At 45.7% G+C, this 18,050-nt stretch overlaps 1 protein-coding gene across 1 annotated transcript in view; it reads right to left on the bottom strand.

Moving 5' to 3' along the window:
- The window catches only part of LOC139386494 (receptor-type tyrosine-protein phosphatase S-like), a 129,014-nt gene that overhangs the window by 92,432 nt on the left and 18,532 nt on the right, over window positions 1-18,050 (bottom strand). Inside the window, exons 3-4 of the mRNA XM_071132062.1 lie at window positions 15,580-15,790; window positions 1,376-1,521 (exon numbers count right to left, since the gene is read on the bottom strand). Of these exons, the coding sequence (XP_070988163.1) occupies window positions 1,376-1,521; window positions 15,580-15,718 (285 nt within the window). The 5' untranslated portion in view covers window positions 15,719-15,790. The remainder of the gene's footprint in view (window positions 1-1,375; window positions 1,522-15,579; window positions 15,791-18,050) is intronic.

Here is an 18,050-nt window from a genome sequence, read left to right as displayed (position 1 = left end):
GTGTCAGGGAAAATGTATGGAGTGCAGTAAAAGTAAAAATTGTCAAAAATATAAATAGTAGGGCCTCCCGAGTGGCGCAGTGGTCTAAGACACTGCATCACAGCGATAGCTGTGCCACTAGAGATCCTGGTTCGAGTCCAGTCTCTGTCACTGCCGGCCACAACTGGGAGACCCATGGGGCAGCGCACAATTGACACAGCATAGTCCGGGTTAGGGGAGGGTTTGGCCGACAAGGATGTTCTTGTCGCGCTCTAGCGACTCCTGTGGTGGGCCGGGTGCAGTGCACGCTGACACAGTCACCAGGTGTACAGTGTTTCTTTTTTTTGTGTTGGGAGTATAGTGTTAACTCACCTATATAAGCTGGGAGTATAGTGTTAACTCACCTCTATGCGTTGGGAGTATAGTGTTAACTCACCTCTATGCGTTGGGAGTATAGTGTTAACTCACCTCTATGCGTTGGGAGTATAGTGTTAACTCACCTCTATGTGTTGGGAGTATAGTGTTAACTCACCTCTATGTGTTGGGAGTATAGTGTTAACTCACCTCTATGCGTTGGGAGTATAGTGTTAACTCACCTCTATGCGTTGGGAGTATAGTGTTAACTCACCTCTATGCGTTGGGAGTATAGTGTTAACTCACCTCTATGCGCTGGGAGTATAGTGTTAACTCACCTCTATGCGCTGGGAGTATAGTGTTAACTCAACTCTATGCGTTGGGAGTATAGTGTTAACTCACCTCTATGCGTTGGGAGTATAGTGTTAACTCACCTCTATGCGTTGGGAGTATTGTGTTAACTCACCTCTATGCGTTGGGAGTATAGTGTTAACTCACCTCTATGTGTTGGGAGTATAGTGTTAACTCACCTCTATGCATTGGGAGTATAGTGTTAACTCACCTCTATGCGTTGGGAGTATAGTGTTAACTCACCTCTATGTGTTGGGAGTATAGTGTTAACTCACCTCTATGCGTTGGGAGTATAGTGTTAACTCACCTCTATGCGTTGGGAGTATAGTGTTAACTCACCTCTATGCGTTGGGAGTATAGTGTTAACTCACCTCTATGCGCTGGGAGTATAGTGTTAACTCACCTCTATGCGTTGGGAGTATAGTGTTAACTCACCTCTATGCGTTGGGAGTATAGTGTTAACTCACCTCTATGCGTTGGGAGTATAGTGTTAACTCACCTCTATGCGTTGGGAGTATAGTGTTAACTCACCTCTATGCGCTGGGAGTATAGTGTTAACTCACCTCTATGTGTTGGGAGTATAGTGTTAACTCACCTCTATGCGTTGGGAGTATAGTGTTAACTCACCTCTATGCGTTGGGAGTATAGTGTTAACTCACCTCTATGCGTTGGGAGTATAGTGTTAACTCACCTCTATGCGTTGGGAGTTGACCTTCTTGCCCTTCTTGTTCCAGTTGACCATGGGTTTGGGGTCACCTGACGCCTGGCACACAAACGAGGCAACACCCCCCGATACCCCGATCTGGTCCCCGGGGATCTTGGTGAACTTGGGTGCCGCTGATAGAGAGACAGACAGACGGACAGAGAGAGAGAGAGAGAGAGAGAGAGAGAGAGACGGACAGAGAGAGAGAGAGAGAGACGGACAGAGAGAAAGACTTTATTGTTTATTACACTTTTGTATATTATCTACCTCACTTGCTTTGGCAATGTTAACACGTTTCCCATGCCATTAAAGCCCCTTGAATTGAATTGATTTGAGATAGAGATAGAGAGAGAGAGAGAGAGAAGCCAGATTGGATTTCTAAAAAATGTCTAAAAAATGATCGTACAACAGACCACATTTACACCCTCCACACTCTAATTGATAAACAAGGGAAACCAAAACAAAGGAAAAATCTACCCGTGTTTTGTAGATTTCAAGAAAGCATTTGATTCAATTTGGCACGAAGGTCTTTTTATAAACTAATAGAAAGTGGTATTGGAGGGAAAACATATGATTTTATTAAATCAATGTACACTAAAAACAAATGTGCGGTTAAAATTGGCAACAAGTAAACAGACTTCTTCTCTCAGGGACGGGGAGTGAAACAGGGCTGCCCAATAAGTCCAACACTATTTAACATCTACATTAATGAATTAACAACAAGCCAACAGACTTCTTCTCTCAGGGACGGGGAGTGAAACAGGGCTGCCCAATAAGTCCAACACTATTTAACATCTACATTAATGAATTAACAACAAGCCAACAGACTTCTTCTCTCAGGGACGGGGAGTGAAACAGGGCTGCCCAATAAGTCCAACACTATTTAACATCTACATTAATGAATTAACAACAAGTAAACAGACTTCTTCTCTCAGGGACGGGGAGTGAAACAGGGCTGCCCAATAAGTCCAACACTATTTAACATCTTCATTAATGAATTAACAACAAGCCAACAGACTTCTTCTCTCAGGGACGGGGAGTGAAACAGGGCTGCCCAATAAGTCCAACACTATTTAACATCTACATTAATGAATTAACCTCTTTGATCTCTAGGGGCGCTATTTCATTTTTGGATAAAAAACGTTCCCGTTTTAAGCGCGATATTTTGTCACGAAAAGATGCTCGACTATGCATATTCTTGACAGTTTTTGAAAGAAAACACTCTGAAGTTTCAGAATCTGCAAAGATATTGTCTGTAAGTGCCCCAGAACTCATTCTACAGGCGAAACCAAGATGATGCATCAACCAGGAAATGAGCAGAATTTCTGAAGCTCTGTTTTCCATTGTCTCCTTATATGGCTGTGATTGCGCAAGGAATGAGCCTACACTTTCTGTCGTTCCCCCAAAGTGTTAGCAGCATTGTGACGTATTTGTAGGCATATCATTGGAAGATTGACCATAAGAGACTACATTTTCCAAGTGTCCGCCTGGTGTCCCTGCGTCGAAATTGGAGCGTAAAGCCAGGTGCAATTATTTTTCCATTTGAGAGCAAGGAGAAACCAGGCTTCCACGAAGGATATATCATTGAAGAGATATGTGGAAAAACACCTTGAGGATTGATTCTAAACCACGTTTGCCATGTTTCAGTCGATATTATGGAGTTAATTTGGAAAAAAGTTCGCGTTTTGAGGGCTGAATTTTCGTTTTTTTTTTTTTTTTTTTTTTTTTTTTGGTAGCCAAATGTGATGTACAAAACGGAGCTTTGCTATCTAACTGAGAGTCTCCTCATTGAAAACATCAGAAGTTCTTCAAAGGTAAGTTATTTTATTTGAAGGCTTTACTTGTTTTTGTGATAGTTGCCTGCTAAATGCTAACGCTAATGCTAACACTAATGCTAAAGCTAAATGCAACGCTAGCTAGCTACTGTTACACAAATGATTGTTTTCCTATGGTTGAAAAGCATATTTTGAAAATCTGAGATGACAGTGTTGTTAACAAAAGGCTAAGCTTGAGAGCTAGCATATTTATTTCATTTCATTTGCGATTTTCATGAATAGTTAACGTTGCGTTATGGTAATGAGCTTAGGTCTATAAATAGAATCCCGGATCCGGGTTTGGTCGTCGCAACAGGTTAACAACAAGTAAACAGACTTCTTCTCTCAGGGACGGGGAGTGAAACAGGGCTGCCCAATAAGTCCAACACTATTTAACATCTACATTAATGAATTGGCAAAAACATTAGAAGAATCGGCAGCACCTGGTATCACCCTACACAACACTGAAATCAAGTGTCTGCTGTACGCAGGTGACCTGGTGCTGCTGTCTCCCACTAAAGAGGGGTTACAGCAGCACCTAGATAATCTGCACAGGTTCTGTCAGACCTGGGCTCTGACCGTTAACCTGAAAACCCCAAATATAATGATATTCCAAAAAAGGTCTGGAAATAAGGATGACAAATATAAATTCTATTTGGACACAGTTCTATTAGAACACACCAAAAACTACACAGACTAAATATCAGCAACACAGGTAGCTTTCACATGGCTGTGAACGAGCTGAGAGACAAAGCAAGAAGAGCATTCTATGCCATTAAAAGGAACACCAAAATCGAAATTCCAATTAGAATCTGGCTCAAAATGTTTCAATCAGTTATAGAACCAATTGCTCTATATGGCAGTGAAGTATGGGGTCCAATCTCTAACAATGAATTTACCAAATGGGACAAACATCCAATTGAAATACTGCATGCAGAGTTTTGCCAGACTGTATTGCAAGTGCAAAGAAAAACTCAAAATAACGCATGTAGAGCAGAATTGGGCCAATACCCTCTCCTCATTCAGATAGAAAAAAGAGCCATCAAATTTTACAACCATCTAAAAACAAGTGACCCCAAAACATTCCATCACACAGCTCTACAATGTCAAGAGAAGAGTCCCCTCAGCCAGCTGGTTCTGAGGCTCAGTTCACCAACCCAAACCAACCCCATACAGCCTCAGGACAGCACTCAGAAAATCTAACCAAATCATCACAAAACAAAAATAAAAATATATCACCTTTTGGAAAGACACCACAAAAAATCTAAGTAAACTTCAATGCTATTTGGCTCTAAACAGACAGTACATGGTGGCAGACTATCTGACCACTGTGACTGATAGAAAACTGAGGAAAACACTGACTAGGTACAGACTCAGTGAGCACAGTCTGGCTATAGAGACCGGTCGTCACAGACAAACCTGGCTGCCCAGAGAGGACAGGCTGTGCTCACTCTGCTCCAGGGGAGAGGTAGAGACAGAGCTGCATTTCCTATTACACTGTGACAAATACTCAGACCTAAGAGAATATTTATTTCCCAGTATGTATACTTTGACAATGTAAGTAATAATGAACTTGCCATGTCAATAAAGTCAATTGAATTGAGAGAGAGAGAGAGAGAGAGACAGAGAGGGACAGAGAGAGAGAGAGAGGGACAGAGAGAGAGAGAGAGAGGGACAGAGAGAGAGAGAGAGAGAGGGACAGAGAGAGACAGAGGGACAGAGAGAGAGAGGGACAGAGAGAGAGAGGGACAGAGAGAGACAGAGGGACAGAAAGAGACAGAGGGACAGAAAGAGACAAAGGGACAGAAAGAGAAAGAGGGACAGAGAGAGACAGAGAGGGACAGAGAGAGACAGAGGGACAGAAAGAGACAGAGGGACAGAAAGAGACAGAGAGACAGAGAGAGACAGAGAGGGACAGAGAGGGACAGAGACAGAGGGACAGAGAGAGACAGAGGGACAGAGGGACAGAAAGAGACAGAGAGAGACAGAGGGACAGAAAGAGACAGAGGGACAGAGACAGAGAGAGAGACAGAGGGACAGAGAGAGAGACAGAGGGACAGAGAGAGACAGAGGGACAGAGAGGGACAGAGGGACAGAGAGAGAGACAGAGGGACAGAGCGACAGAGAGAGACAGAGGGACAGAGAGACAGAGAGACAGAGAGAGAGAGGGACAGAGGGACAGAGAGACAGAGGGACAGAGGGACAGAGGGACAGCGAGACAGAGAGCCAGAGAGACGGACCGAGAGAGAGACAGAGGGACCGAGAGAGAGACAGAGGGACAGAGAGACAGAGGGACAGAGAGAGACAGAGGGACAGAGAGACAGAGGGACAGAGAGAGAGAGACAGAGGGACAGAGAGACAGAGGGACAGAGAGAGACAGAGGGACAGAGAGACAGAGGGACATAGAGACAGAGGGACAGAGAGAGACAGAGGGACAGAGAGACAGAGGGACAGAGAGACAGAGGGACAGAGAGAGACAGAGGGACAGAGAGAGACAGAGGGACAGAGATAGACAGAGGGACAGAGAGAGACAGAGGGACAGAGAGAGAGAGACTGAGAGAGACAGAGAGACAAAGAGAGAGAGAGAGACAGAGAGAGACAGACAGAGAGACAGAGAGACAGTGAGAGACAGAGAGACAGAGAGAGACAGAGAGAGACAGAGAGACAGAGGGACAGAGAGACAGAGAGAGACAGAGAGACAGAGAGACAGAGAGACAGAGGGGGACAGAGAGACAGAGGGACAGAGAGAGACAGAGACAGAGGGGGACAGAGAGACAGAGGGACAGAGAGACAGAGAGAGACAGAGACAGAGGGGGACAGAGAGACAGAGGGGGACAGAGAGACAGAGGGACAGAGCGACAGAGAGAGACAGAGGGACAGAGAGACAGAGAGACAGAGAGAGAGAGAGACAGAGAGAGAGAGGGACAGAGGGACAGAGAGACAGAGGGACAGAGGGACAGAGGGACAGCGAGACAGAGAGCCAGAGAGACGGACCGAGAGAGAGACAGAGGGACCGAGAGAGAGACAGAGGGACAGAGAGACAGAGGGACAGAGAGAGACAGAGGGACAGAGAGACAGAGGGACAGAGAGAGAGACAGAGTGACAGAGAGACAGAGGGACAGAGAGAGACAGAGGGACAGAGAGACAGAGGGACATAGAGACAGAGGGACAGAGAGAGACAGAGGGACAGAGAGACAGAGGGACAGAGAGACAGAGGGACAGAGAGAGACAGAGGGACAGAGAGAGACAGAGGGACAGAGATAGACAGAGGGACAGAGAGAGACAGAGGGACAGAGAGAGAGAGACTGAGAGAGACAGAGAGACAAAGAGAGAGAGAGAGACAGAGAGAGACAGACAGAGAGACAGAGAGACAGTGAGAGACAGAGAGACAGAGAGAGACAGAGAGAGACAGAGAGACAGAGGGACAGAGAGACAGAGAGAGACAGAGAGACAGAGAGACAGAGAGACAGAGGGGGACAGAGAGACAGAGGGACAGAGAGAGACAGAGACAGAGGGGGACAGAGAGACAGAGGGACAGAGAGACAGAGAGAGACAGAGACAGAGGGGGACAGAGAGACAGAGGGGGACAGAGAGACAGAGGGACAGAGCGACAGAGAGAGACAGAGGGACAGAGAGACAGAGAGACAGAGAGAGAGAGGGACAGAGGGACAGAGAGACAGAGGGACAGAGGGACAGAGGGACAGCGAGACAGAGAGCCAGAGAGACGGACCGAGAGAGAGACAGAGGGACCGAGAGAGAGACAGAGGGACAGAGAGACAGAGGGACAGAGAGAGACAGAGGGACAGAGAGACAGAGGGACAGAGAGAGAGACAGAGGGACAGAGAGACAGAGGGACAGAGAGAGACAGAGGGACAGAGAGACAGAGGGACATAGAGACAGAGGGACAGAGAGAGACAGAGGGACAGAGAGACAGAGGGACAGAGAGACAGAGGGACAGAGAGAGACAGAGGGACAGAGAGAGACAGAGGGACAGAGATAGACAGAGGGACAGAGAGAGACAGAGGGACAGAGAGAGAGAGACTGAGAGAGACAGAGAGACAAAGAGAGAGAGAGAGACAGAGAGAGACAGACAGAGAGACAGAGAGACAGTGAGAGACAGAGAGACAGAGAGAGACAGAGAGAGACAGAGAGACAGAGGGACAGAGAGACAGAGAGAGACAGAGAGACAGAGAGACAGAGAGACAGAGGGGGACAGAGAGACAGAGGGACAGAGAGAGACAGAGACAGAGGGGGACAGAGAGACAGAGGGACAGAGAGACAGAGAGAGACAGAGACAGAGGGGGACAGAGAGACAGAGGGGGACAGAGAGACAGAGGGACAGAGAGACAGAGAGAGAAAGATATTATACATTATTAGAATGATGCTACTTAATACTTTCCTGTGCACTATACATAAATCATCACAGGGCGTCCCCAAAGACAGACAGCTCTCACTGAAGAGACGCCAACTAGTCCAAAGCCGTGGACAGGAGATTGACATGAATGACATCACTGCGTCGTGATGGACGTGGTGATTGGCCGCTAAGTACAGTTCACTTCCTGGCTACCATTTAGAGGACATTACCAAGGACTTCCTGTGTGTCATCAATAAAATATGTGCTTCATCTTCACAGGAGCAGGTTTTTTCACTACCCCGAGGCATGCTACTCCACTGTGCAGCACAGATTGTTAGAACACATGGGTGGGTGCTATGCCGGGGGTATTAAAAGGGGTCGCGGAAATTCACAGGAGATAATTGGCTTTAATGCAGGGATGGGCAACTTTGATGGGGTGGGAGCCACAAAAAAACTCATCATGAGGGGCCGCAGTGGCTGGTGGGTCTGCATAGTGCCTACCCACATCCATCCCCACGCATGCAGTCAGAGCCGGCCCTAGCCTTTTGGAGGCCCTAAGCAACATGTTGTTGCTGTCACGCACTGACCATAGTAAGCTGTTTCTTCTCTGGGTTGGTTGGGGCGTGACAGTGACTTGGGTGGGTCATCTAGGTGATATTGTATTTCTATGGTGGCCAATCAGAGGCAGCTGTTTATCGTTGTCTCTGATTGGGGATCATATTTAGGTAGCCATTTCCTCATTTGTGTTTGTGGGATCTTGGGGGGGCATCTGCCAGTTACAAAAAAATACAATTTTGAGAACAAGGATTTAGAGATTGCATACATTTTATGCATTTCATTCATACTATATATAGTATCTCTTTAGCACTATATACAGTATCTCTTTAACACTATGTACAATATCTCTTTAGCACTATATACAGTATCTCTTTAGCACTATATACAGTATCTCTTTAACACTATGTACAGTATCTCTTTAACACTATGTACAGTATCTCTTTAACACTATGTACAGTATCTCTTTAGCACTATATACACTATCTCTTTAACACTATGTACAGTATCTCTTTAACACTATGTACAGTATCTCTTTAGCACTATATACACTATCTCTTTAACACTATATACAGTATCTCTTTAACACTATGTACAGTATCTCTTTAACACTATGTACAGTATCTCTTTAACACTATGTACAGTATCTCTTTAGCACTATATACACTATCTCTTTAACACTATGTACAGTATCTCTTTAACACTATGTACAGTATCTCTTTAGCACTATATACACTATCTCTTTAACACTATGTACAGTATCTCTTTAGCACTATATACAGTATCTCTTTAACACTATGTACAGTATCTCTTTTACTTGAAGCTCCTTCTTACAAAGTATTATATTATAAAATGTTATATTGCCTTAGAAACATTCATATAGCTCCGACTTATCAAACATATCAGCTGCTGTCTGTTTCTCTGGGAGCAAAAACAATTTCCTTTTCTCTATCCTGTATGCTTATTAGAAAAGGCAAATAGAAATCAATTTCAGGCACAGAATCCATACATCTCCATTGTGCAAAAAATCCAATCTTGTCAAGCTACTTCATATATGTTCATCTTCTCTCTCTCTCTCTCATACACACTGTCCCTCTGTTTCTGTGGACTGTTACCATGGCAGCCAGCTTAACTCCTCCTCAGCTGCAGAATACGTTCTATCCATCAGGGTAAAGCCGGCCTAACTCTCACCATAGCAACCTCCCTCCCTCTCTCCCTCCTCCCTTTCTCCATCACTGGGCCAGGTCTTGCTATGCTGATTCGGTTCTACTCTAGAGCGAAAGAGCAGCTGAAGAAACCACACCATCATCCCCCCTCAAATCACTGACAGACAGAAAAGCACTCTGGCTTTCCTCCCTCCGCTGCGAACTTCACACTTCAGTGAGTAACAGCCACACAGCAGCCAGCCTACCGCTGAGCTGCAAGGTGAAGTGCCTGAGCAGAACCCACAACAATACCTTGTCTAAAAACAAGTGTATTACTGTAGTCTTTCAACCATACAAATCAAATCAAATCAAATCAAATTTTATTTGTCACATACACATGGTTAGCAGATGTTAATGCGAGTGTAGCGAAATGCTTGTGCTTCTAGTTCCGACAATGCAGTAATAACCAACAAGTAATCTAACTAACAATTCCAAAACTACTGTCTTGTACACAGTGTGAGGGGATAAAGAATATGTACATAAGGATATATGAATGAGTGATGGTACAGAGCAGCATAGGCAGATACAGTAGATTGTATCGAGTACAGTATATACATATGAGATGAGTATGTAAACAAAGTGGCATAGTTAAAGTGGCTAGTGATACATGTATTACATAAGGATACAGTCGATGATATAGAGTACAGTATATACGTATGCCTACGAGATGAATAATGTAGGGTAAGTAACATTATATAAGGTAGCATTGTTTAAAGTGGCTAGTGATATATTTACATCATTTCCCATCAATCCCATTATTAAAGTGGCTGGAGTTGAGTCAGTGTCAGTGTGTTGGCAGCAGCCACTCAATGTTAGTGGTGGCTGTTTAACAGTCTGATAGCCTTGAGATAGAAGCTGTTTTTCAGTCTCTCGGTCCCAGCTTTGATGCACCTGTACTGACCTCGCCTTCTGGATGATAGCGGGGTGAACAGGCAGTGGCTCGGGTGGTTGATGTCCTTGATGATCTTTATGGCCTTCCTGTGACATCGGGTGGTGTAGGTGTCCTGGAGGGCAGGTAGTTTGCCCCCGGTGATGCGTTGTGCAGACCTCACTACCCTCTGGAGAGCCTTACGGTTGAGGGCGGAGCAGTTGCCGTACCAGGCGGTGATACAGCCCGCCAGGATGCTCTCGATTGTGCATCTGTAGAAGTTTGTGAGTGCTTTTGGTGACAAGCCGAATTTCTTCAGCCTCCTGAGGTTGAAGAGGCGCTGCTGCGCCTTCTTCACAATGCTGTCTGTGTGAGTGGACCAATTCAGTTTGTCTGTGATGTGTATGCCGAGGAACTTAAAACTTGCTACCCTCTCCACTACTGTTCCATCAATGTGGATAGGGGGGTGTTCCCTCTGCTGTTTCCTGAAGTCCACAATCATCTCCTTAGTTTTGTTGACGTTGAGTGTGAGGTTATTTTCCTGACACCACACTCCGAGGGCCCTCACCTCCTCCCTGTAGGCCGTCTCGTCGTTGTTGGTAATCAAGCCTACCACTGTTGTGTCGTCCGCAAACTTGATGATTGAGTTGGAGGCGTGCGTGGCCACGCAGTCGTGGGTGAACAGGGAGTACAGGAGAGGTCTCAGAACGCACCCTTGTGGGGCCCCAGTGTTGAGGATCAGCGGGGAGGAGATGTTGTTGCCTACCCTCACCACCTAGGGGCGACCCGTCAGGAAGTCCAGTACCCAGTTGCACAGGGCGGGGTCGAGACCCGGGGTCTCGAGCTTGATGACGAGCTTGGAGGGTACTATGGTGTTGAATGCCGAGCTGTAGTCAATGAACAGCATTCTCACATAGGTATTCCTCTTGTCCAGATGGGTTAGGGCAGTGTGCAGTGTGGTTGAGATTGCATCGTCTGTGGACCTATTTGGGCGGTAAGCAAATTGGAGTGGGTCTAGGGTGTCAGGTAGGGTGGAGGTGATATGGTCCTTGACTAGTCTCTCAAAGCACTTCATGATGACGGAAGTGAGTGCTACGGGGCGGTAGTCGTTTAGCTCAGTTACCTTAGCTTTCTTGGGAACAGGAACAATGGTGGCCCTCTTGAAGCATGTGGGAACAGCAGACTGGTATAGGGATTGATTGAATATGTCCGTAAACACACCGGCCAGCTGGTCTGCGCATGCTCTGAGGGCGCGGCTGGGGATGCCGTCTGGGCCTGCAGCCTTGCGAGGGTTAACACGTTTAAATGTCTTACTCACCTCGGCTGCAGTGAAGGAGAGACCGCAAGTTTTCGTTGCAGGCCGTGTCAGTGGCACTGTATTGTCCTCAAAGCGGGCAAAAAAGTTATTTAGTCTGCCTGGGAGCCGGACATCCTGGTCCGTGACTGGGCTGGATTTCTTCCTGTAGTCCGTGATTGACTGTAGACCCTGCCACATGCCTCTTGTGTCTGAGCCGTTGAATTGAGATTCTACTTTGTCTCTGTACTGACGCTTAGCTTGTTTGATAGCCTTGCGGAGGGAATAGCTGCACTGTTTGTATTCGGTCATGTTACCAGACACCTTGGCCTGATTAAAAGCAGTGGTTCGCGCTTTCAGTTTCACACGAATGCTGCCATCAATCCACGGTTTCTGGTTAGGGAATGTTTTAATCGTTGCTATGGGAACGACATCTTCAACGCACGTTCTAATGAACTCGCACACCGAATCAGCGTATTCGTCAATGTTGTTGTCTGACGCAATACGAAACATGTCCCAGTCCACGTGATGGAAGCAGTCTTGGAGTGTGGAGTCAGCTTGGTCGGACCAGCGTTGGACAGACCTCAGCGTGGGAGCCTCTTGTTTTAGTTTCTGTCTGTAGGCAGGGATCAACAAAATGGAGTCGTGGTCAGCTTTTCCGAAAGGGGGGCGGGGCAGGGCCTTATATGCGTCGCGGAAGTTAGAGTAACAATGATCCAAGGTCTTTCCACCCCTGGTTGCGCAATCGATATGCTGATAAAATTTGGGGAGTCTTGTTTTCAGATTAGCCTTGTTAAAATCCCCAGCTACAATGAATGCAGCCTCCGGATAAATGGTTTCCAGTTTGCAAAGAGTCAAATAAAGTTCATTCAGAGCCAACGATGTGTCTGCTTGGGGGGGGATATATACGGCTGTGATTATAATCGAAGAGAATTCTCTTGGTAGATAATGCGGTCTACATTTGATTGTGAGGAATTCTAAATCAGGTGAACAGAAGGATTTGAGTTCCTGTATGTTTCTTTCATCACACCATGTCACGTTATTCATAAGGCATACGCCCCCGCCCCTCTTTTTACCAGAAAGATGTTTTTTCCTGTCTGCGCGATGCGTGGAGAAACCTGTTGGCTGCACCGCTTCGGATAGCGTCTCTCCAGTAAGCCACGTTTCCGTGAAGCAAAGAACGTTACAGTCTCTGATGTCCCTCTGGAATGCTACCCTTGCTCGGATTTCATCAACCTTGTTGTCAAGAGACTGGACATTGGCAAGAAGAATGCTAGGGAATGGTGCACGATGTGCCCGTCTCCGGAGTCTGACCAGAAGACCGCCTCGTTTCCCTCTTTTTCGGAGTCGTTTTTTTGGGTCGCTGCATGGGATCCACTCCGTTGTCCTGTTTGTAAGGCAGAGCACAGGATCCGCGTCGCGAAAAGCGTATTCTTGGTCGTACTGATGGTGAGTTGACGCTGATCTTATATTCAGTAGTTCTTCTCGACTGTATGTGATGAAACCTAAGATGACCTGGGGTACTAATGTAAGAAATAACACGTAAAAAAACAAAAAACTGCATAGTTTCCTAGGAACGCGAAGCGAGGCGGCCATCTCTGTTGGCGCCGGCGCCATACTCTGTTAGTTGTGAAGGGTTGCGTTACTTTGTGGAGCTGTGTAAGGGGGTTGAATTCATATTCAACATTGGTTTACATTTTTGCACTTTCGAAGAGGTGATTACTGGTGTGTTACTGCCACTGCAAACCAGAACCAATTCTATTTCTATGACCAATACTGGCCTCTGGCTGCATTCTGAACCAGGATGGAGCCTTCGGTTCCAGTTCCATGGATCTATAATAAACCCAGATGTACAGAACCAGGATGGAGCCTTCAGTTCCAGTTCCATGGATCTATAATAAACCCAGATGTATAGAACCAGGATGGAGCCTTCAGTTCCAGTTCCATGGATCTATAATAAACCCAGATGTATAGAACCAGGATGGAGCCTTCAGTTCCAGTTCCATGGATCTATAATAAACCCAGATGTATAGAACCAGGATGGAGCCTTCAGTTCCAGTTCCATGGATCTATAATAAACCCAGATGTACAGAACCAGTTGCACCACTGATTTCCTTTGAATGCTATTGAATTCTATGAGGACACTCAAGAAGGTTGTCTGTCCCTTTAAAAGCAGCGAGCCGAGTAGCCTTCACTCCTTAACTCCTTGGCTGTCAGCAGGATATAATGATAGACTCTATCGTAATGAAACACCACAAGGCTATGGTTATCTAATAGCAATGACAGGTAGGGGTAATGTGGAGATATGCGTCAGTAGGTAGCAGGTGTTATAATATTATAATCAGCCCCTCTACGGCTGCATGCAGGAAATTAGACCTGTCTGGACAAGTCTGACCAAATCAAACCGCTCCACTGTAAATCCATGCCAATTACAGAAGTAGTCTATAACTATAGCCCAGGGTTGTTCCTGGGGAGGTCACACGGTCACGGAGAATCCATAGTCCTAGCCATAACAATTAAGTGTACCAACCAAAACAAATATTAACATAGGCGCTCCGTAAGAGTTAGAAATGTGACTGTTATTTGGGCCGCTATCTTCTTCGAGTCACAGAGCAACACTGCTAGAAGTGTTGACTGAAATAAATAAGGTAACACCTCTATATGTCCGTAAAATGGATATAGTATGTATAAGCTGGAAGTAGAGGCCTAAGTGTCGTTGTCCATTAGTTTACTCCAATTAGGGTGGTGGAGTTAGGGGGAAATAAGACATTAAAATATGTAAAGAAAAATATATACCTACAAATACCCTTGAATGAGTAGGAATCTAAACTTTGACTGGTACTGTATATACCTGTATATTTATGACTCTCTCGCGAGCGTTACATGCGAGAGCATTGCAAAATAAATGTACACATACATGTTATTCAATATTTTCATCTAAACTTCGTGCGTCAACAAGCATCTGCGTTACCAGGCGCTAAAATAGAACTTACACTGTGATGCACTGCAAGTCCCGCCTCTCCTCATTGGTTTTTAGGAGCATATACCCACGTGGGTGATTGAAAGATGAACTGAGGTCCATAGTCCAGTCCAGATGGTGGTGGTAATGCACCTTAAAGTTGGTTGCTAACCACCATATGAAGTCTACAGAAGAAGAAGACTGAAGGAGGAGAGATAACTAATTAGGTTTCCCCTTTTATCTGTGGATTAGTTGGTCGGAGTAGAGAACACACGATTTTGTGTGAAAATGGGTTGAAATTCTTCAAAGATCCAGAAAAAAAGTTTATATCCCAGGACAAATTTGCTAGCAACAGTAAGCTAGCTAGCTAAATGGCCATGAATGTTTCATGTGTTTCGACCTGTCCCCAAATTAATATAGTTGGTTCAGAGTTTCTTTTGATATTTCAACTTGTGTCCTGATCGCTTCTGGTGTGGATGAACAAAATAAACATGCGCTCAATGGTGCACGAAGACATACGTGCATTCCCAGTCTAGTCAGCATGTTAGAACTGTAAGACATATCAAGACGTGCTTTCATACAATAGCCTAAATGTGATGATTGACTGAGTCCGTGCTGACAAACCCTCACTACTCACCAGTGTGTTAAAAAATATTTCTGTTCTTGAATGCCACATACTTCCATAGCGTTTTCAGTGTTGCAGGGTTAAAATTATATGTGTTCTCTGTTCCCCTGTCTCATTTAAGATCCATAAGACCAGACATATGAAGACATGATGCTTTGATGAAGGTGAAGATTGAGTATGTGCTGACGTGTGTTCACCGTTTATCAGTGCCTTACAGATCTTGTTAAACACCTATCACTGCAAAATAGACAGGCAGATGTCATCAACACCACGTCACCACTCACTGCAGCCAGCGCTGACCAACACAACTCGCTGTTACAGCTGTCAGTCAGCAGAGAAGGAGAAAGAGGAAGGGAGGTGGAGAATGAGGGAGATAAAGAGAGAGATAGGTAGATACAGTAGAGGCACGCACATCCATTTAGACAAACTGACAAACCTACATAAATATCTCAACAAACATGATACAGATGGACAGACACATGAACTAACATACAGTATATCTGTAGTGTGTTACTTACCCACCGCCTCAGACAGGTTGGGCAGGGATGTGAGCACCAGCAGTGGCAGCAGCAGACAAGGGGGGTACAAGCAGAGTCCGTACCCAGGACGAGTCGCCCTGGACTGGGCTACGGTTCCACCTGGCCTGGGGGGAACCATGGTACCTCCTGCGATAGGGGATGGAGGTGGGGATGGGGGGGGGGGGGACTTCCCTCAGCAGGGCGTGGCACTCTGAGTAAACAAACAAATATGTTCAAATACATGAGGGAGAAAACATAGTTGTGAAGAACAATTAACAAAGCCGATGATGAAAGCAGACTAGGTCAGTTGAATGAAAAACCATTTAGAGGTCAAGCAAGTATCTGCATGTGTATACAGCACAGGAGGCTGGTGTCACCTTAATTGGGGAGGACGGGCTCATGGTAATGGCTGGTGCGGAATTGGTGGAATGGTATCAAATACATCAAACACATGGTTTCCATGTGTCTGATGCCATTCCAAATAGTATAGTTCTGTATGTTACTATCCCAGTACAGACACATTCAGCCACTGCTGTAATAGCCTTCCTACTGGAACAGGTTTCCTCCACTGGCCACATAAACAGAGAAGCTGCACACACCACAGGAGGCTGCTGAGGGGAGGACAGCTCATAATAATGTCTGGAACAGAGTAAATGGAATGGTATCAAACACCTGGAAACCATGTGTCTGATGTATTTGATACCATTCCACTGATTCCACTCCAGTCATTACCACAAACCCGTCCTCCCCAATGAAGATGCCACCAACCTCCTGTGGTACACACGTTCATAAAACCTCTGTGCTCCTAGTAGGGAAACACTCAGTCAAAGAGGATACTAAAGCAGGTGGTGTGTTTGGACCGTCCGGGCACCATGCAATATTCAATAAGAGTCCATCCATTATGTTAGATGGTAAACCCCACTATAATAGATGTCCTGTGGGTAATCCTGGTCCAGCCAGGGGGATTGGGCCTTACTCCTCTGAGCTGGGGTGTTTCAGGCCTGACATGAGAGATTCAGCCGAGCTCTGCAGAAGCTCCCTGCACAGGAGTCAATAACTCCTCTGGTCACATCTATCCCTCCCTCGTTCTTTATCTGCACGATAGCATACACACATTTTTTCCTGTTCAGAACTGATGGAACACACACAGAGAGACATACAGAGAGACACAGCGAGACACACAGAGAGAGACACACAGAGAGACAGACACAGCGAGACATACATAGGGAGACACACAGAGAGAGACACACAGAGAGAGACACACAGAGAGAGAGACACACAGAGAGAGAGACACACAGAGAGACAGACACATACAGATGATTAGAGGAACAAACACAAGCGTACACCTACCCACCCACCCACACATCCTACACTTCCCACAGTTTTCCACATCCAGTGAAAGGGTTGACTGTGATGCTAATACAGAGACTTCCTACCATTCTGGAGGAGTGTTCCATATGAATATGTACATGGAATTATCCAGCTCTTATCAGACTGACGGGCTAATGACACATTGAAAGGAATTAGCGTCTGGCTCTATAACCCTGTTTGAGCTCTAAATATAACTAGTCTATAAACGTATCTGTCCATCTGACATATATTTCATGAAGCACTACTTCCCTCTTTCTCTTATCAAGGCTCTGAGAGCACTTCCTAATAGATCTGGAATAGAAAAGATTTCAGGATTTACTTTTCAATTCAATAACCTAATAGCTGCAACCTAATCAGAGCTCATTCAAGTACCATTCCAGCAGCGCAATGAATTCTCCTCTTAAAGAAACTCAATTTATTGGCGAGCATCATCAGCATGATGCAGGGGATGATGAGGAGCAGATATATGCTTCATGTCCTCATCAATGTGGGTCCTGTGTTGAACTGCCTGACTGGCAGAAACTGGGCTGATTCTGCACGGTAGCATGGTAAAAGGGTTAGAGACATTTCTGATTAAATAAATTCATTTTGGAATTACTTCTTTCCCACTATTGCGAATTGGTCCTGATCTAATTACATCTTGAGTGGTCTGTCACTCTAATCAAGCCCCTGTTCTGGTCTACCCTTCTCTCGTCTCATACCCGTCTCCTCCTATATCCCTTCACCCTTCTAACTTTCTGTCTCATGTCTCGCTGCCCCCTGTCTCTATGTCTCCTGTCCCTCTGTCCCCTGTCTCTCTGCCTCCTGTTTCTCTGTCCTCCATCTGCTCAGTATCTCTGTCTCCTTACTGTCTGTACCTTGTCTCTCTGTCTCCTTACTGTCTGTACCTTGTCTCTCTGTCTCCTTACTGTCTGTACCTTGTCTCTCTGTCTCCTTACTGTCTGTACCTTGTCTCTCTGTCTCCTTACTGTCTGTACCTTGTCTCTCTGTCTCCTTACTGTCTGTACCTTGTCTCTCTGTCTCCTTACTGTCTGTACCTTGTCTCTCTGTCTCTTTACTGTCTGTACCTTGTCTCTCTGTCTCCTTACTGTCTGTACCTT

This window comes from Oncorhynchus clarkii, chromosome 28, assembly GCF_045791955.1.
Source record: "Oncorhynchus clarkii lewisi isolate Uvic-CL-2024 chromosome 28, UVic_Ocla_1.0, whole genome shotgun sequence".
Classification (NCBI taxonomy): domain Eukaryota; kingdom Metazoa; phylum Chordata; class Actinopteri; order Salmoniformes; family Salmonidae; genus Oncorhynchus; species Oncorhynchus clarkii.
This window is presented reverse-complemented; position numbering and strand designations above follow the sequence as displayed.